At 43.9% G+C, this 21,084-nt stretch overlaps 2 protein-coding genes across 6 annotated transcripts in view; one reads left to right on the top strand and one right to left on the bottom strand.

Moving 5' to 3' along the window:
• LOC139534768 (SH3 domain-containing protein 19-like) overlaps window positions 1-4,958 on the top strand; it is a 53,601-nt gene extending 48,643 nt beyond the window's left edge. For both annotated transcript variants that reach the window (XM_071334195.1, XM_071334196.1), the window contains exons 12-14: window positions 2,110-2,250; window positions 2,430-2,521; window positions 3,450-4,958. In XM_071334195.1, the coding sequence (XP_071190296.1) occupies window positions 2,110-2,250; window positions 2,430-2,521; window positions 3,450-3,485 (269 nt within the window). In that variant the 3' untranslated portion in view covers window positions 3,486-4,958. The remainder of the gene's footprint in view (window positions 1-2,109; window positions 2,251-2,429; window positions 2,522-3,449) is intronic.
• A 4,056-nt stretch (window positions 4,959-9,014) lies between these two features.
• LOC139534766 (transmembrane protein 184C-like) lies at window positions 9,015-19,728 on the bottom strand. 4 transcript variants are annotated; one of them, XM_071334193.1, is made up of 11 exons: window positions 18,771-19,727; window positions 18,330-18,497; window positions 17,821-17,857; window positions 16,628-16,833; window positions 16,020-16,094; window positions 15,754-15,847; window positions 13,190-13,302; window positions 12,702-12,801; window positions 12,255-12,426; window positions 11,392-11,466; window positions 9,015-10,101 (listed from the first exon to the last, which is right to left on the bottom strand). In XM_071334193.1, exons 2-11 carry the CDS (start codon window positions 18,410-18,412, stop codon window positions 9,635-9,637), a joined length of 1,422 nt encoding a protein of 473 aa, XP_071190294.1. In that variant the 5' UTR covers window positions 18,413-18,497; window positions 18,771-19,727; the 3' UTR covers window positions 9,015-9,634. The 4 variants fall into 4 exon arrangements, with proteins under 4 accessions (XP_071190294.1, XP_071190292.1, XP_071190293.1 ...); XM_071334191.1 differs by having other exon boundaries at window positions 18,330-18,460; window positions 18,771-19,726; XM_071334192.1 differs by lacking the exon at window positions 11,392-11,466 and having other exon boundaries at window positions 18,330-18,460; window positions 18,771-19,728.
• Window positions 19,729-21,084: the final 1,356 nt, after the last annotated feature.

Genomic DNA, 21,084 nt, shown 5'->3' with positions numbered 1-21,084 from the left:
CTCCGATTTGACACACTGAACTCTGTCTGAGAAGTAGTTGGTGAACCAGGCGAGGCAGTCATTTGAGAAGCCAAGGCTGTTGAGTCTGCAAATAAGAATGTGGTGATTGACAGGGTCAAAAGCCTTGGCCAGGTCGATGAATACGGCTGCACAGTAATGTCTCTTATCGATGGCGGTGATCTCCAACCTTGTCCTCGTCAACACTCACACCTGTGTTAACGAGAGAATCACTGACATGATGTCAGCTGGTCCTTTTGTGGCAGGGCTGAAATGCAGGGGAAATGTTTTTGGGGAATTCAGTTCATTTGCATGGCAAAGAGGGACTTTGAAATTAATTTCAATTCATCTGATCACTCTTCATAACATTCTGGAGTATATGCAAATTGCCATCATACAAACTGAGGCAGCAGACTTTGTGAAAATGTATATTTGTGTCATTCTCAAAACTTTTGGCCGCGACTGTAGGCACAATACTACACTACTATACTATACTACTATATCTCAGTAGTTAGTATATTCATCTTCAGATAGCTAGGTGGGACAACCACATATCTCAGTAGTTAGTATATTCAGATAGCTAGGTGGGACAACCACATATCTCAGTAGTTAGTATATTCAGATAGCTAGGTGAACAACCACGTATCACAGTAGTTAGTATATTCAGATAGCTAGGTGAGACAACCACATATCACAGTAGTTAGTATATTCAGATAGCTAGGTGGGACAACCACATATCACAGTAGTTAGTATATTCAGATAGCTAAGTGGGACAACCACATATCACAGTAGTTAATATATTCAGATAGCTAGGTGAGACAACCACATATCACAGTAGTTAGTATATTCATCTTCAGATAGCTAGGTGAGACAACCACATATCACAGTAGTTAGTATATTCAGATAGCTAGGTGAGACAACCACATATCACAGTAATTAGTATATTCAGATAGCTAGGTGGGACAACCACATATCACAGTAGTTAGTATATTCAGATAGCTAGGTGAGACAACCACATATCACAGTAGTTAGTATATTCATCTTCAGATAGCTAGGTGGGACGACCACATATCACAGTAGTTAGTATATTCAGATAGCTAGGTGGGACAACCACATATCACAGTAGTTAGTATATTCAGATAGCTAGGTGGGACAACCACATATCACAGTAGTTAGTATATTCAGATAGCTGGGTGGGACAACCACATATCACAGTAGTTAGTATATTCAGATAGCTAGGTGGGACAACCACATATCACAGTAGTTAGTATATTCAGATAGCTAGGTGAGACAACCACATATCACAGTAGTTAGTATATTCAGATAGCTAGGTGAGACAACCACATATCACAGTAGTTAGTATATTCAGATAGCTAGGTGGGACAACCACATATCAGAGTAGTTAGTATATTCAGATAGCTAGGTGGGACAGCCACATATCACAGTAGTTAGTATATTTAGATAGCTAGGTGGGACAACCACATATTTTAGTAGTTAGTATATTTAGATAGCTAGGTGGGACAACCACATATCACAGTAGTTAGTATATTCAGATAGCTAGGTGGGACAACCACATATTACAGTAGTTAGTATATTCAGATAGCTAGGTGGGACAACCACATATCAGAGTAGTTAGTATATTCAGATAGCTAGGTGGGACAACCATATATCACAGTAGTTAGTATATTCAGATAGCTAGGTGGGACAACCACATATCACAGTCATAGTCAGTATGTTTGTCCTCAATAAAGACGTTATCATTAAAGTCAAGTGTAGTATCTGTATGATCCTACAGCCTTGACTTTTTCTCCCGTGAGTCTGTGAGAATGTTGACCACATAGACAGGATCTTACACGAGGAGTTAATGGTTGGATGGGAAACACATCCTCTCTAGGTTCTGAGCTATGACTGGAATGTGTGTCCGTGTAGCACACACTCCTTAGTCAGCTGAATGTGTGTGTGTGAGGAGCTCCATATTTTATGCTTTATGTTTGTGTGCCGTGTGTGTGTGTGTGTGTGTGTGTGTGTGTGTGTGTGTGTGTGTGTGTGTGTGTGTGTGTGTGTGTGTGTGTGTGTGTGTGTGTGTGTGTGTGGCTCTGCATGACTTCCCAGGTCTGACCGCAGAGGATCTGTGGTTCCAGCAGGGGGCGCTGATCAGAGTAACACAGCGTGTCGACGCAGACTGGACCAGAGGAACACTGGACGGACGGGAGGGAGTGTTGCCCACTACTTACACACACGCCTGTAACACAGGTGAGCCACCAAAGAGCAGGTGAAGTTGCCCGTAGACACTGCTCTTGGGTCAGTGTTGTGTTTCCCCCAACTAATGGTTGTTAGGATTGGGAGAGGGGAAGCTGATCCTAGATCTGTACCTAAGGGACACACACATTTTGTTCACAGAGTTTAACCATACTTCATGCTCCTCTCTGCAGCCCAGCCAATGAGGGACCAGCCTGTGGCCAAGGGCGTGGCCAAGGTCCTGTTTGATTTCAGTGCAGAGAGTGAAGATGAACTCTCACTAAAGGTAAGCCTGCTCAGCTCTGTGTGTGTCAGGGTTTTCCGTTACAGGCTGACTACACCGCTGGCGAGCGTTGCAAAATAAATGTAGAAATCTATGTTATTCAATTATTGCTCCAACGAGCGTCTGTGTTGCCAAGGGCTAACACGGAACTCAAACCGGCTGCGTGCGTGCGTCATCGTGCATTAATTTATTTTGTCCCCCCAAACGCAGGTTAAATTATCAAAACAAACTCTGAACCAATTATATTAATTTGGGGACAGGTCGAAAAGCATTAAACATTTATGGCAATTATAGCTAGCTAGCTTGCTGTTGCTAGCTAATTTGTCCTGGGATATAAACATTGAGTTGTTATTTTACCTGAAATGCACAAGGTCCTCTACTCCGCCAATTGATCCACATAAACCAGTCACCTGAATTGTTTCTAGTCATCTCTCCTCCTGCCAGGCCTTTTCTTCTCTTGACTTTATATTGCGATTGGTAACTTTCATAAATTAGGTGCGTTACCGCCACTGACCTCGTTTGTCTTTGTCACCCACGTGGGAATAACCAATGAGGAGATGGCACGTGGGTACCTGCTTCTATAAACCAATGAGGAGATGGGAGAGGCAGGACTTGCAGCGCGATCTGCTCAGAAATAGAACTGACTTCTATTTTAGCCCTTGGCAACGCAGACGCTCGTTGGCGCGCAAGCAGTTTGGGTGCAATAATTGAATAACATAGATTTCTAAATGTATTTTGCAATGCTCGCGCACGCGATGTGAGCGGTGTAGTCAGCCTGTAAAATAGAATATACATTTTTGTAATGATGTGCAAATAGTTGAAGTACAAAAGGGAAAATAAACTCTCTCCCCTCTTTCCCTCTCTCTCTCTCTCTCCCCCTCTGTCTCGCTCTCACTATCCATCCTCCGTCTCTCCCCCCTCTCTCTACCAGGCAGAGGAGGTGGTAATGGGTGGAGGCAGTAGATGAGGAGTGGTATCTGGGGGATGCAGGAGGGAGGCGAGGCCTGGTCCCCAAAAACAACCTGACACTTCTGCCTGTCACCTACAAATAGGACTATGGATGTACACTGTGTGTTAGAGAGAGACTGTGTTAGAGAGAGACTGTGTTAGAGAGAGACCGTGTTAGAGAGAGACCGTGTGAGAGAGCGAGAGACTGTGTGAGAGAGCGAGAGACTGTGTGAGAGAGCGAGAGACTGTGAGAGAGAGCGAGAGACTGTGAGAGAGAGACTGAGTTGGTGTGGGAGAGGTAAAGAGAGAGAGAGAGAGACTGAGTTGGTGTGGGAGAGGTAAAGAGAGAGAGCGTGTTGACAGGATACCCACCACTCACCAACGTGGTTACCTTGAGAGACGAAGCTGTCTGTTTACATCAGAGTATGATAAGGAGTTACTAGATAGAGCAAACATATTATATTTCAGAACTGAAACCCAATCCTGTTGAAGTCGGAAGTTTACATACACCTTAGCCAACTACATTTAAACTCAGTTTTTCACAATTCCTGACATTTAATCCTAGTAAAAATTCCCTGTCTTAGTTCAGTTAGGATCACCACTTTATTTAAGAATGTGAAATGTCAAAATAATAGAAGAGAGAATGATTTATTTCTTTTATCACATTCCTAGTGGGCTAGAAGTTTACATACACTCAATTAGTATTTGGTAGCATTGCCTTTAAATTGTTTTACTTGGGTCAAATGGTCAATTGGCCTATTAGAAGCTTCTAAAGCCATGACATAATTTTCTGGAATTTTCCAAGCTGTTTAAAGGCACTGTCAACTTAGTGTATGTAAACTTCTGACCCACTGGAATTGTGATACAGTGAATTATAAGTGAAATAATCTGTCTGTAAACAATTGTTGGAAAAATGACTTGTGTCATGCACAAAGTAGATGTCCTAACCGACTTGCCAAAACTATAGTTTGTTAACAAGAAATGTGTGGAGTGGTTGTAAAACGAGTTTTAATGACTCCAACCTAAGTCTATGTAAACTTCTGACTTCAACTGTATATGACTCCACCATCAGAATATCACCAGCAAGGGTGGAACAGTGTCTGGGGGGGGGGGCATGTTATGGCCATTAGGACCTATTGAGCTGTTGAATACCGGGGGGGGGCATGTTCCCCCACCGGGAATTAGGACGATGATCACCAGCCAGTCACTTATCAGAGAACTTTTCTAAAATAAACTTTTATTTTTTAACCGTGTACCTACCTACCTACCTACCTGTACTAATCAACTGGTATTTCAGAATGGAATCTAGTGGCCACTGCTTTATATGAGGAGAATTCTAACTTCTTCTTAAATTTTAACATTGACTATCGTGTTGATTAATAAGTGGAAGTTAGGATCCTGTGTTTACTGATGTGTCATATTACTGTATATCTGGACATTCCATATCGACTTTTTAATCCCAATAAAATCATGATTAAATATTGTAATACAACTGGTTTCACGTCATTATTGAGATGACTTTTCAGACCACTCTCACGAGATTCAAACTCTCAACTTTTGGATTGCTAGACGTTCGTGTTATACACACACCCAACCACCCAACATTAATTTTTGCCTTAAGTAACCATCTGTCTTATGTAACCATACCAAACATAACATATCAATAATAAAAGGAGTGTCTCTGATTTACGTACAGAACAATACGAAATGGTCTGAGACCAGGTTGCCTTTTTCCTAATATTCCGGTAAGGGCTATATTATCTTGTTGTTTCGTCTCATTCTGTTTTCTTGCTGGTCCAATTCATCTTCTAAAGTTTGCAAGTTTGTTTCCAAAAGGTTAATTGTGTTGTCTTGTTCATTCATGCACACTCCTTGTTTGTGCGTGTCTGACATGAGCTAATCTACTTTTTTAACAACAGATTGTAACAGTTTGTTGTGGTGAGCATTGAGAGCATTTTAGCGATGTTTTCCTGGATCTCCATCAGCTGTTCATTGCTTCTCCAAGTTGCTCCTTGTCCTCTCAGGGAATCCATGTTGGAGTCATGTCGCCGCGTCGCTTTACCAACTGATTGGTTCGCCGTTGTACATAACTGACCGTTCACTCTCTCCCAGTTGCTTGGGAATATGTTGATTTATCGATCAAAGAAGTTGTAAACACCATTCAGACAGGCTAACACCATGATAATCTACTGTAGGGAAGTTGTAAACACCATTCAGACAGGCTAACACCATGATAATCTACTGTAGGGAAGTTGTAAACACCATTCAGACAGGCTAACACCGTGATATTCTACTGTAGGGAAGTTGTAAACACCATTCAGACAGGCTAACACCGTGATATTCTACTGTAGGGAAGTTGTAAACACCATTCAGACAGGCTAACACCGTGATAATCTACTGTAGGGAAGTTGTAAACACCATTCAGACAGGCTAACACCGTGATATTCTACTGTAGGGAAGTTGTAAACACCATTCAGACAGGCTAACACCATGATATTCTACTGTGGGGAAGTTGTAAACACCATTCAGACAGGCTACACCATGATATTCTACTGTAGGGAAGTTGTAAACACCATTCAGACAGGCTAACACCATGATATTCTACTGTAGGGAAGTTGTAAACACCATTCAGACAGGCTAACACCGTGATATTCTACTGTAGGGAAGTTGTAAACACCATTCAGACAGGCTAACACCATGATATTCTACTGTGGGGAAGTTGTAAACACCATTCAGACAGGCTAACACCATGATATTCTACTGTAGGGAAGTTGTAAACACCATTCAGACAGGCTAACACCATGATATTCTACTGTAGGGAAGTTGTAAACACCATTCAGACAGGCTAACACCATGATATTCTACTGTAGGGAAGTTGTAAACACCATTCAGACAGGCTAACACCATGATATTCTACTGTAGGGAAGTTGTAAACACCATTCAGACAGGCTAACACCGTGATATTCTACTGTGGGGAAGTTGTAAACACCATTCAGACAGGCTAACACCGTGATATTCTACTGTGGGGAAGTTGTAAACACCATTCAGACAGGCTAACACCGTGATATTCTACTGTAGGGAAGTTGTAAACACCATTCAGACAGGCTAACACCGTGATATTCTACTGTAGGGAAGTTGTAAACACCATTCAGACAGGCTAACACCATGATATTCTACTGTAGGGAAGTTGTAAACACCATTCAGACAGGCTAACACCGTGATATTCTACTGTAGGGAAGTTGTAAACACCATTCAGACAGGCTAACACCATGATATTCTACTGTGGGGAAGTTGTAAACACCATTCAGACAGGCTAACACCATGATATTCTACTGTAGGGAAGTTGTAAACACCATTCAGACAGGCTAACACCGTGATATTCTACTGTAGGGAAGTTGTAAACACCATTCAGACAGGCTAACACCATGATATTCTACTGTGGGGAAGTTGTAAACACCATTCAGACAGGCTAACACCATGATATTCTACTGTGGGGAAGTTGTAAACACCATTCAGACAGGCTAACACCATGATATTCTACTGTAGGGAAGTTGTAAACACCATTCAGACAGGCTAACACCGTGATATTCTACTGTAGGGAAGTTGTAAACACCATTCAGACAGGCTAACACCATGATATTCTACTGTGGGGAAGTTGTAAACACCATTCAGACAGGCTAACACCGTGATATTCTACTGTGGGGAAGTTGTAAACACCATTCAGACAGGCTAACACCGTGATATTCTACTGTGGGGAAGTTGTAAACACCATTCAGACAGGCTAACACCGTGATATTCTACTGTAGGGAAGTTGTAAACACCATTCAGACAGGCTAACACCGTGATATTCTACTGTGGGGAAGTTGTAAACACCATTCAGACAGGCTAACACCATGATATTCTACTGTGGGGAAGTTGTAAACACCATTCAGACAGGCTAACACCATGATATTCTACTGTAGGGAAGTTGTAAACACCATTCAGACAGGCTAACACCATGATATTCTACTGTGGGGAAGTTGTAAACACCATTCAGACAGGCTAACACCATGATATTCTACTGTAGGGAAGTTGTAAACACCATTCAGACAGGCTAACACCATGATATTCTACTGTAGGGAAGTTGTAAACACCATTCAGACAGGCTAACACCATGATATTCTACTGTAGGGAAGTTGTAAACACCATTCAGACAGGCTAACACCGTGATATTCTACTGTAGGGAAGTTGTAAACACCATTCAGACAGGCTAACACCGTGATATTCTACTGTGGGGAAGTTGTAAACACCATTCAGACAGGCTAACACCATGATATTCTACTGTAGGGAAATTGTAAACACCATTCAGACAGGCTAACACCATGATATTCTACTGTGGGGAAGTTGTAAACACCATTCAGACAGGCTAACACCATGATATTCTACTGTGGGGAAGTTGTAAACACCATTCAGACAGGCTAACACCATGATATTCTACTGTGGGGAAGTTGTAAACACCATTCAGACAGGCTAACACCATGATATTCTACTGTAGGGAAGTTGTAAACACCATTCAGACAGGCTACACCATGATATTCTACTGTAGGGAAGTTGTAAACATCATTCAGACAGGCTAACACCGTGATAATCTACTGTAGGGAAGTTGTAAACACCATTCAGACAGGCTACACCATGATATTCTACTGTAGGGAAGTTGTAAACACCATTCAGACAGGCTAACACTGTGATAATCTACTGTAGGGAAGTTGTAAACACCATTCAGACAGGCTAACACCGTGATAATCTACTGTAGGGAAGTTGTAAACACCATTCAGACAGGCTAACATCGTGATAATCTACTGTAGGGAAGTTGTAAACACCATTCAGACAGGCTACACCATGATATTCTACTGTGGGGAAGTTGTAAACACCATTCAGACAGGCTAACACCATGATAATCTACTGTAGGGAAGTTGTAAACACCATTCAGACAGGCTACACCATGATATTCTACTGTAGGGAAGTTGTAAACACCATTCAGACAGGCTAACACCATGATATTCTACTGTGGGGAAGTTGTAAACACCATTCAGACAGGCTACACCATGATATTCTACTGTAGGGAAGTTGTAAACACCATTCAGACAGGCTAACACTGTGATAATCTACTGTAGGGAAGTTGTAAACACCATTCAGACAGGCTAACACCGTGATAATCTACTGTAGGGAAGTTGTAAACACCATTCAGACAGGCTAACATCGTGATAATCTACTGTAGGGAAGTTGTAAACACCATTCAGACAGGCTACACCATGATATTCTACTGTGGGGAAGTTGTAAACACCATGCAGACAGGCTAACACCATGATAATCTACTGTAGGGAAGTTGTAAACACCATTCAGACAGGCTACACCATGATATTCTACTGTAGGGAAGTTGTAAACACCATTCAGACAGGCTAACACCATGATATTCTACTGTGGGGAAGTTGTAAACACCATTCAGACAGGCTACACCATGATATTCTACTGTAGGGAAGTTGTAAACACCATTCAGACAGGCTAACACCATGATATTTTGTAAAGGTTTTATTACCAAGACAACAGAAGGTCGTTGAATAACTCAGCTGACAGGTCAGTGGCATCCTCCTGCTGAATAGAAGGTCTGCTGTGGCGTGAGTAAGCTGTGTTTTGTCTTTAGTAACATGTCTGTAATAATGATTAGCTGTAGTTCAGTCTATTGCAGTGTGTATATACTGTATATGTTATTGAATTGTTGTATTTATTAATATATATTAAATGAATGAAACGGATAATGACAAAATACTGTCAACAATAAAATACCATTGTTATCCAAAAATGATTAATTACAAAATATTAAAACAATAGTAATTATAGTAACGAAACCTAATTATATAACATTATTAAGTCAAACTTGACATTAGTGTTTTATAAACATCATTTATAAAGTTATAATGAATCTATTGTTATGGCATGGAAAATACAACACCAACATGGCTTCTTCTGTGTCCAAACTCTCCTTGGCTGGTTCTGATTTTCAAACCTTCTTTCTGAATTGTGTTCCCTCCCCCTTTAGAAACTCACTCGCCAGCTCGTCTCAGCCAGTCAGGGTGAAGGGGAGGAGTCACGAGACAGGAAGGAACACACTCTGGACCAATAACACTCCTCCTACGTGCAAAAAGTAATGTTACTAGTGATGTCACCAGTAAAGTCACCAGTCGTTTCACCGGGGACTTCGCTACTGATGTCAATGAGGGCATGGCCAGTGATGTCACTGGGTGCGTCGCCAATCAGGTCACCATCAGAGATGTCACGAATGAAGTCACCACTCGCAGTGATGTCAGCGGAAGTGTCACCAGTGATTTCAACGAGGGCGCCACTGATGTCCGCCGTGGGGGCGTCGCCAGTGATGTCACCAGTGTGCGAAACCACTGCACTGGTCTCAGATCGTTTCTCCTCGCTGTCCTCGTCCCAATCAGAAGAAAAGAACCCGGAGGGGGCGGAGTAAGAGTGTGGCTTTGGGGTGTGGCCTAGCACCTGGTAGTGACCCGACAGAGGGGAGGCGGGGACGGAGACGGTTTCCGTGACGATGATGTCTTGCTCTGACCCCCCCTGGGACGCAGCCGACAGGAGACCTAATAATAATAATAATAATTTCATTACAAGATAATCTCAAAGTGCAAAAAATGTTTTAAACGTTCCAGTAAAATGAAGAAATATTACTAATGTATTCCAATTGTAAAGCACTTTTCATTACGAGATAACCTCAAAGTGCATAAAATAAATAAACTGACTAATAATGTAAATATAACAGATCAGAAATACCAAATCTATAACTGTATGACCTGTGTGTTCAGGACGGCCAGACAGACCAGTGTGTTCAGTGTGTTCAGGACGGCCAGACAGACCTGTGTGTTCAGTGTGTTCAGGACGGCCAGACAGACCAGTGTGTTCAGTGTGTTCAGGACGGCCAGACAGACCAGTGTGTTCAGTGTGTTCAGGACGGCCAGACAGACCTGTGTGTTCAGTGTGTTCAGGACAGCCAGACAGACCTGTGTGTTCAGTGTGTTCAGGATGGCCAGAGAGACCTGTGTGTTCAGTGTGTTCAGGACGGCCAGACAGACCTGTGTGTTCAGGACGGCCAGACAGACCTGTGTGTTCAGTGTGTTCAGGACGGCCAGACAGACCTGTGTGTTCAGGACGGCCAGACAGACCTGTGTGTTCAGGACGGCCAGACAGACCTGTGTGTTCAGGACGGCCAGACAGACCTGTGTGTTCAGGACGGCCAGACAGACCTGTGTGTTCAGTGTGTTCAGGACGGCCAGACAGACCTGTATGTTCAGTGTGTTCCGGACGGCCGGACAGACCTGTGTGTTCAGGACGGCCAGACAGACCTGTGTGTTTAGTGTCTTCAGGACAGCCAGACAGACCTGTGTGTTCAGTGTGTTCAGGATGGCCAGAGAGACCTGTGTGTTCAGTGTGTTCAGGACGGCCAGACAGACCTGTGTGTTCAGGACGGCCAGACAGACCAGTGTGTTCAGTGTGTTCAGGACGGCCAGATAGACCTGTATGTTCAGTGTGTTCAGGACGGCCAGACAGACCTGTGTGTTCAGTGTGTTCAGGACGGCCAGACAGACCTGTGTGTTCAGTGTGTTCAGGACAGCCAGACAGACCTGTGTGTTCAGGACGGCCAGACAGACCTGTGTGTTCAGTGTGTTCAGGACAGCCAGACAGACCTGTGTGTTCAGGACGGCCAGACAGACCTGTGTGTTCAGTGTGTTCAGGACGGCCAGACAGACCTGTGTGTTCAGGACGGCCAGACAGACCTGTGTGTTCAGTGTGTTCAGGACGGCCAGACAGACCTGTGTGTTCAGGACAGCCAGACAGACCTGTGTGTTCAGTGTGTTCAGGACGGCCAGACAGACCTGTGTGTTCAGTGTGTTCAGGACGGCGGGTGGAGCCAAAGTACATGTTATTGGGTCTGCCCAGGACGGTCCGACCTGAGGGGGGAGGGGTGGTATTACTACGCAGGGACAGGACCAGGTTAGTGGTAGCTACACACACACACACACACACACACACACACACACACACACACACAGAGAGAGAGAGTACACATACACACACACACACAGAGAGAGAGAGAGTACACATATACATACACACTTACACAGAGTACACACGCACAGAATACGCACACAAAGAGAGTACACACAGGTCAACCTAGACAGCAACATTAATTTGACATTGGAGTAACATTGAGCTAACATTTAGTTAGCGTCTACCCATTGTTGTTGGGTAACATTGAGCTAATGTTTAGTTAGCATCTATCCATTGGGTAACATTGCGCTAACGTTTCGTTAGCATATATCCATTGCTGTTGGGTAACATTGAGCTAATGTTTAGTTAGCGTCTATCCATTGTTGTTGGGTAACATTGAGCTAATGTTTAGTTAGCATCTATCCATTGGGTAACATTGCGCTAACGTTTCGTTAGCATATATCCATTGCTGTTGGGTAACATTGAGCTAATGTTTAGTTAGCGTCTATCCATTGTTGTTGGGTAACATTGAGCTAATGTTTAGTTAGCATCTATCCATTGGGTAACATTGAGCTAATGTTTAGTTAGCGTCTATCCATTGTTGTTGGGTAACATTGAGCTAATGTTTAGTTAGCATCTATCCATTGCTGTTGGGTAACATTGAGCTAATGTTTAGTTAGCACCTATCCATTGCTGTTGGGTAACATTGAGCTAATAGTTAAGCATCCTGTGACTCCGCCCTACTCACCTACGTGTTGGACCTGCTCTGAGATGTCTGCTCTGATGTCAGACACGTCCCACATGGCCATGAAGGAGTCAAAACAGCTTCCCTCCTCTGCCTCCAGTATGTAGGGTTTATAGGTAAAGCTGTAGTGGTGGGCTATGGCTGCTAGAAACATCTCTATACAGATGATAAAGTCCTGGAGTAGGGAGGGAGAGGAAGAAAGAGAAAGAGAAAGAGAAAGAGAGAGAGAGAGAGGTGGGTTTATAGGTACAGCTGTAGTGGTGGGCTATGGCTGCTAGAAACATCTCTATACAGATGATAAAGTCCTGGAGTAGGGAGGGAGAGGAAGAAAGAGAGTGAGAGAGAGAGAGGTGGGTTTATAGGTACAGCTGTAGTGGTGGGCTATGGCTGCTAGAAACATCTCTACACAGATGTATTGTTGGGGTGTGGGAGGGTTAGGTGTGTGTGTACCTGTAGTCCAGTGGCTACAGCCTCAACACTGTCCCAGTCCCAGGTGTGTTTATCAGAGATCACTCCAACTTTCACCAGTATAGCTATCAATACTGCCTGCCTGGAGAGATGGAGGGAGGGGAGAGAGAGGGAGGGGAGAGAGGGAGGGGAGAGAAAGAGGGAGAGAGGGAGGGAGGGGAGAGAGAGAGAGAGGGAGGGGAGAGAAAGAGAGAGGGAGAGAAAGAGAGGGAGGGGAGAGAAAGAGAGAGGGAGGGGAGAGAAAGAGACAAAGAGAGTGGAGAGATGGAAAGAGGGAGGGGTGGGGAAGAGAGAGCGATGAAGGGAAAGAGAGAGTGAGGGAGAGTGAGGGAGAGGGGAATTGTTGACTTCCTCCTTTTGTCTGTGGTACCCAGGCACTCTCACACAACGCTAAGCAACAGTCAGAAAAAAACATGTGTTCTAATAGACATTCTTGATTGACTAAAAACACGCATCCCTCCCTCTCTTACCAGAAGGAGGCGAAGACGACCATTTTAACACAGAGGAACTTCCCAACGGGTCGAATCTGACTCAGTTCATCCTTCAAGGCTTTATACAGCAGCACCAGACAATACATGGCAAACTGGAGACAGACAGAGAGAGAAAGAGAGAGTGAGCACAGCCTTGCTATTGAGAGAGGTAATGGTGTTAATGACAGTTATTTAGTTATAAATTAGTTATAGACTCAGTGAGCATAGCCTTGCTATTGAGAAAGGCCGCCATAGCCTGTCTTCTCTTGAGAGCCAGGTCTGCCTATGTGCAGACTGCCCACAAAATGAGGTGGAAACTGAGCTGCACTTCCTAACCTCCTGCCCAATGTGTGACCATATTAGAGACACATATTTCCCTCAGATTACACAGACCCACAAAGAATTTGAAAACAAATCCAATTTTGATAAACTCCCGTATCTACTGGGTGAAATACCACAGTGATTTTACAACACTGTATATAGACAAACAGTACCGGTCCAAAAAGTTTGGACACCTACTCATTCAAGGGTTTTTCTTTATTTTTACTATTTTCTACATTGTAGAATAATAGTGAAGACATCAAAACTATGAAATAACACATATGGAATCATGTAGTAACCAAAAAAGTGTTAAACAGATCAAAATATATTTAATATTTGAGACACCCTTCGCCTTGATGACAGCTTTGCACACTCTTGGCATTCTTTCAACCAACATTTAAATTAACAGGTGTGCCTTGTTAAAAGTTAATTTGTGGAATTTCTTTCCTTAATGCGTTTGAGCCAATCAGTTGTGTTGTGACAAGGTAGGGGTGGTATACAGAAGACAGACCTATTTGGTAAAATACCAAGTCGATATTATGACAAGAACAGCCCAATAAGCAAAGAGAAACAACAGTCCATCATTACTTTAAGACATGAAGGTCAGTCAATACGGAACATTTCAAGAACTTTGACAGTTTCTTCAAGTGAAGTCGCAAAAACCATCAAGTCCTATGATGAAACTGGCTCTCATGAGGACCGCCACAGGAAAGGAAGACCCAGAGTTACCTCTGCTGCAGAGGATAAGTTCATTAGAGATACCAGCCTCAGATTGCAGCCCAAATAAATGCTTCACAGAGTTCAAGTAACAGACACATCTCAACATCAACTGTTCAGAGGAGACCGTGTGAATCAGGCCTTCATGGCCGAATTGCTGCAAAGAAACCACTACTAAAGGACACCAATAAGAAGAGTCTTGCTTGGACCAAGAAACACGAGCAATGAACATTAGACTGGTGGAAATCTGTCCTTTGGTCTGGAGTTCAAATTGGAGATTTTTTGGTTCAAACCGCCGTTGTGGGTGAACGGATGATCTGCGTATGTGGTTCCCATCGTGAAGCATGGAGGAGGAGGTGTGATGGTGTGGGGGTGCTTTACTGGTGACACTGTCTGTGATTTATTTAGAATTGGCTATTTGAAGAATCTCAAATATATTTTGATTTGTTTAACACTTATTTGGTTACTACATGATTCCATATGTGTTATTTCATAGTTTTGATGTCTTCACTATTATTCTACAATGTAGAAAATAGTAAAAATAAAGAAAAATACTGGAATGAGTAGGTGTTCTAAAACTGTTGACCGGTACTGTAATATGACATTTGAAATGTCTTTATTCTTTTCGAACTTTTGTGAGTGTAATGTTTACTATAAATGTTTTATTGTTTATTTCACTTTATATTTATCTATGCTTTGGCAATGTAAACATATGTTTACCATGTGCAGTGTGAGATGAATACATCTTCTCATTTAATGAAACGAAGAACACTTAAACAAACTTACAAAACGAACGTGAAGCTATATATGAAAAGTGCAGACACAGGCAACTAACACATAGACAATCACCCACGAAATGCTCAAGGAATATGGCTGCCTAAATATGGTTCCCAATCAGAGACAACGATAAACAGCTGCCTCTAATTGAGAACCAATCTAGGCAACCATAGACATATAACTACCTAGACTAGTCAAAAACCCATAGACATACAAAAACCCCTAGACAAGACAAACTAAACAAACCACCCCTTGTCACACCCTGACCTAACCAAAATAATAAAGAAAGCAAATAATACTAAGGTCAGGGCGTGACAAGTAGACTGAGCACTGTGTGTAATTCGGAGTAATTTGTGGTAGTACTCAAAATGCCCTTTGAGGACAATAAAGTTAAGGGCTACATTCTAAAGCTGTTAAATGTCGTAGTGCATTTCACATTTCAGGGTAGAGAATCAGATTTCAGCCAACATCTACTGAATTTGTGTGCAGGTAAAACTATTTTTTTCTATAACTAGTGTAAAGTCCAGGTGTGTGAGTTCTCACCAGTTGAGAGATATTGTTGACTAGGACCAGGTTAGGACCAGGTGTGTGAGTTCTCACCAGTTGAGAGATATTGTTGACTAGGACCAGGTTAGGACCAGGTGTGTGAGTTCTCACCAGTTGAGAGATATTGTTGACTAGGACCAGGTGTGTGAGTTCTCACCAGTTGAGAGATATTGTTGACTAGGACCAGGTGTGTGAGTTCTCACCAGTTGAGAGATATTGTTGACTAGGACCAGATAGGTCCAGGCATTCCTGTTGCTGAAGTTTCCCTCGTCATACACACCACACAACTGACAGACACTACAGAGAGAGAGAGAGAGAGACAGAGACAGAGACAGAGACAGAGACAGAGACAGAGAGAGAGAGAGAGAGAGAGAGAGGGGATCAGAAAAACAACCTGATCAACCTTTCCTATTCTGTATTTATGTATTTTGTAATGTATAATATACTACTTGGTTAGTGCTGTACTTACAGTGCTATCACCGTAGTTACGGCCCTGACGACGGTGTACTGTAGAACCCCCAGCTGACAGCGGAACAGCAACACCCTGACAGAGGAGAGACAACCAATCACATCCATCAGCCAATCAATCACATCCATCAGCCAATCAATCACAACCAACCATCAATCAGTCACATCCATCAGCCAATCAATCACAACCAACCATCAATCAGTCACATCCATCAGCCAATCAATCACAACCAACCATCAATCAGTCACATCCATCAGCCAATCAATCACAACCAACCATCAATCAGTCACATCCATCAGCCAATCAATCAGTCACATCCATCAATCAATCAAGACATTGTATTCATGTTCATCCAACTCTCCCTGCTCTCCCTCCCTCTATCACTCCAACTCTCCCCTCCCCTCCCTCTCTCCCCTCCCTCCCTCTCCTCCCCCCTCCCTCCCTCCTTCCCTCTCCTCCCTCCCTCCCTCTCCTTCCTCCCTCTCCTCCCTCCCTCTCCTCCTTCCCTCTCCTCCTTCCCTCTCCTCCCTCTCTCCCATCCCCCCCTCCCTCTCCTCTCCTCCCTCTCCTCCTTCCCTCCCCGCCCTCCCGTCTCCTCCCTCACTTACTCTCCCATTGCCCATGGTGGACAGCAGCATAGAGGTGGCAGGTGTTTCTGTTGTTCCTGAACCTCTAGCATCAACACCAAACTGGGATACTGGTTAGAGAGGTAGTTTAACAGGAAGATGAGGAAGTTGTAAATGACGTAGGCCTCGTAACACTCTCTACACGTGTCTACGTAGATGGCTATACTGGGGTAGCGCAGCGCGATCCACTAAAGAAGAAGTCCAATGTACATGGGTGTCCAAGGGGAGGAGGGGGAGAGGAGGGGGAAGAGGGGAGGGGGAGAGGAGGGGGACGGGAGGGGGAGGGGAGAGGAGGGGGAGGGGAGGGGGAGAGGAGGGGGAGAGGGATGGGAGAGGGAGAGGAGGGGGAGAGGAGGGGGATGAGAGGGGGAGAGGAGGGGGAGAGAGAAAGGCAGATTAATTGATAGATGAGGAACGACCATATGAAATGTGTCCATTATTTTCAACCAGCACATATTGATTGATGGAGTGACCAATGTAAAGAAATGGTGTGTGTGTGTGTGTGTGTGTGTGTGTGTGTGTGTGTGTGTGTGTGTGTGTTGACTCTGCTATTTGAGCAGCCCAGCCTTGTGACAACACCACGCCGTCCTCAATTAGTCCTGTTACCATAGAGATACGGGGGTCTTAATGGAACTTAGAATGTTCAGCCATTCCTTATAAACCAATGGAATGTCTGACTCGGTGTTCTAGTGTTCCATAGTTCTGTGTTCTAGTCTAGTGTTCCATAGTTCTCTGTGTTCTAGTCTAGTGTTCCATAGTTCTCTGTGTTCTAGTCTAGTGTTCCATAGTTCTCTGTGTTCTAGTCTAGTGTTCCATAGTTCTCTGTGTTCTAGTCTAGTGTTCCATAGTTCTCTGTGTTCTAGTCTAGTGTTCCATAGTTCTCTGTGTTCTAGTCTAGTGTTCCATAGTTCTCTGTGTTCTAGTCTAGTGTTCCATAGTTCTCTGTGTTCTAGTCTAGTGTTCCATAGTTCTCTGTGTTCTAGTCTAGTGTTCCATAGTTCTCTGTGTTCTAGTCTAGTGTTCCATAGTTCTCTGTGTTCTAGTCTAGTGTTCCATAGTTCTCTGTGTTCTAGTCTAGTGTTCCATAGTTCTCTCTGCAGTGAGAGGTCTTCAAGCAGATAGATATGTTGTACCAGTATTACTATAATGAAAGGGTAACAATAGTTTATCCTTACACTGTCCACACTGTAGATGGGTACCATCCACAGGATCCTGTAGAAACACAACAGAGAGGATCAGTGGTATCTGGTCTCCTACCATTTACAAATAGTTTTTACCTTGAGAGATTTGGCTTGGATTTAGCTTCAACAGGTGTAGTGTACCAGGTGTGTTCCTACCTGATAATGGGTTTCTGTAGCTCAGGCTGTGTGTAGTGTACCAGGTGTGTTCCTACCTGATAATGGGTTTCTGTAGCTCAGGCTGTGTGTAGTGTACCAGGTGTGTTCCTACCTGATAATGGGTTTCTGTAGCTCAGGCTGTGTGTAGTGTACCAGGTGTGTTCCTACCTGATAATGGGTTTCTGTAGCTCAGGCTGTGTGTAGTGTACCAGGTGTGTTCCTACCTGATAATGGGTTTCTGTAGCTCAGGCTGTGTGTAGTGTACCAGGTGTGTTCCTACCTGATAATGGGATTCTGTAGCTCAGGCTGTGTGTAGTGTACCAGGTGTGTTCCAGGTGTGTTCCTACCTGATAATGGGTTTCTGTAGCTCAGGCTGTGTGTAGTGTACCAGGTGCTGCAGGATGCCCCACAGAGAGATAGGGATGGTCATGAACACAAACACTCCAGCTATGAACCAGGCTTTACCGTGGGTCCCCACCTGAAACACAGTGCCAGGCTTTACCGTGGGTCCCCACCTGAAACAGACCAAGTTTAACTACATATCCAGGCGTTTCTAGGAGATACCATTTATAAATGAACACATTAGAGCAACAACAGCATCCCAGCAGTTTCGATCAATCTGTACAGTCAAACATGATCAGGCTATACAATAACACCAAAGCCGAGTAGCTGAGGAGAATAACACAACGACGTTGACTGGTGGCAGTTGCACCATTACAGGCTAACAGATGTGAGAGCAATAGTTCCTCCTAATATGAAAGGCAGATTGTGGACTTGTTCTATCTCACCTCAGACTTCTGTAGTTCCCAGACACACAGCGGCAGAACCACGAGTAGCAGGGCTACGTAGAGACAGACCACGAGAGGTCGGATCCACCGTCTCCAGTTCCCACACGTACACGGCATGATTCCGTTCGGTTCGGTTTCGTTCGGTTAGTTCCGTTTAGTTCGCTTCTGTTGGGTTATGTTCGGGTTTAGAACTGAAGGTCTAGACGGGAATGGGATGGGTGGGCGTTGGCTACAAACTATATCTACCGTAGCTGTTTCCTAAACACAACACTGTGACACTAACCTACAGGCTACTATCACTGCATGTCAATGGGGTGGCCTACAGTTTGTTGACAAAATAACAGAAATGATGACGTCAACAGCCTAAACTCCTACAGTGATACACCTCTAGGTGCTTGACAAGCATCATTCAGTTATTGCTGTAACATTGTCTTTGCCCCAATCATGAGTAACCTAAGCTTTTTTGAATAGACATCCTCTGTCCCTGCGTTGTAGCTAAGCAACGTTGCGTTTCATCCATTTCAATTCACAAGAGCTTCTTCTTTTTCCTTCTAGATTCACCCACCTCTGAGGATAGAAGAAAATCAGAGAATAAACCGATTACCGCGTCCCGAGACGATTTGTTCGCGACATGGAACGGAAATGGACATCGGTGTCAAATAATAGCGCGTGTGGTTCCATGTTGACGCCCACGTTACAACAAACCGTTATAGCGATCCATCTAGCTCTGGTCCAGGGCGTTAACTGCCTGTTACGCCTCACGTCCACCGGACGCATCAAACTCTTTGCGTTCTGGCGAAAGTCGTTAATTTTCAATTAATTGTACAGAAAATGCGGGCTAGACATCCAGCAAAACAAACGCACATGCATCTGGTGGACATCAGGCATTACTCTAGCTTAGTGATGGAGAAATGCGTAGTAACGTCGTGGACCAGAGCTACCATCCTTACGGCATCATTAGGTCAGGTGGTCAGTTCAGTTACCCCCTATGTGAGCAGGGAGGGTGACGGGAAAAGAAAACAAGCGGATCATTTTATTAATCAATCCCTCACACTACTGTGTTTCCACCACAATCTCAGTTAATAGAACCTACCTGCTGTACATTGGCATCGTTTATTATGGGTACGGGAAATACAATGCTCTAGTGTTTATCCATGGCCACTAGATGTCACTACGGAGCTACCCTCTCTCTGTCCCCCTCTCTCATCTCCCTCCCTCTGTTCGTGTTAGTCCTTATCGGGTTGTCACGCCAACACGTCTAACATCTGTCCCGTCTCCTTGGTAACCCTGGTTGTGAGCTCATCGGTGACTGCGGGGAAACGTGCGCTCTGCCTCTGTGTACTGCCCAGACACAAACCACCACAGTGAGGTACATCAATGCCCGGGACACTAAATCAAGTGCACCTTGTAATTTCAGAGGAAAAATAGAATTATTTGTACCGAAGTCAGTACTGCATCAAGAGTTGGAGAGAAGAGACACACTGTAAAACACTACAGTGAGGAGGTAAACATGTGTACAACACACATGCACTCCCACATGTAACAGTATAACATTAGACCGTCCCTCGCCCCGACACGGGCGCGAACCAGGGACCCTCTGCACGCCAACACACACCTCATTGTTTAGAAGGGCAGTTTTCCACAGCAGCAGATAAGTCCTAGCGAGAGACTTGACCTGAAAAGAGAGACTGGACCTGAAAAAGAGAGACTTGACCTGAAAAAGTGAGACTTGACCTGAAAAAGAGAGACTTGACCTGAAAAAGAGACTTGACCTGAAAAAGTGAGACTTGACCTGAAAAAGAGACTTGACCTGAAAAGAGAGACTTGATCTGAAAAGAGAGACTTGACCTGAAAAAGTGAGACTTGACCTGAAAAAGTGACTTGACCTAAAAAAGTGAGACTTGACCTGAAAAAGTGAGACTTGACCTGAAAAAGAGACTTGACCTGAAAAAGTGAGACTTGATCTGAAAAAGTGAGACTTGATCTGAAAAAGTGAGACTTGATCTGAAAAAGTGAGACTTGACCTGAAAAGAGAGACTTGTTCTGAAAAAGTGAGACTTGACCTGAAAAAGAGACTTGACCTGAAAAAGTGAGACTTGACCTGAAAAGAGAGACTTGACCTGAAAAGAGAGACTTGACCTGAAAAAGTGAGACTTGATCTGAAAAAGTGAGACTTGACTTGAAAAAGAGAGACTTGGCCTGAAAAAGTGAGACTTGACCTGAAAACTGGCACCCCAATGGTGGAACAAACTCCCTCACGACGCCAGGTCAGCGGAGTCAATCACCACCTTCCGGAGACACCTGAAACCCCACC

Source organism: Salvelinus alpinus, chromosome 11 (assembly GCF_045679555.1).
Source record: "Salvelinus alpinus chromosome 11, SLU_Salpinus.1, whole genome shotgun sequence".
Classification (NCBI taxonomy): Eukaryota; Metazoa; Chordata; class Actinopteri; order Salmoniformes; family Salmonidae; genus Salvelinus; species Salvelinus alpinus.
The sequence above is the reverse complement of the archived record's forward strand: the minus strand, read 5'-3'. Positions and strand labels throughout refer to the sequence as shown.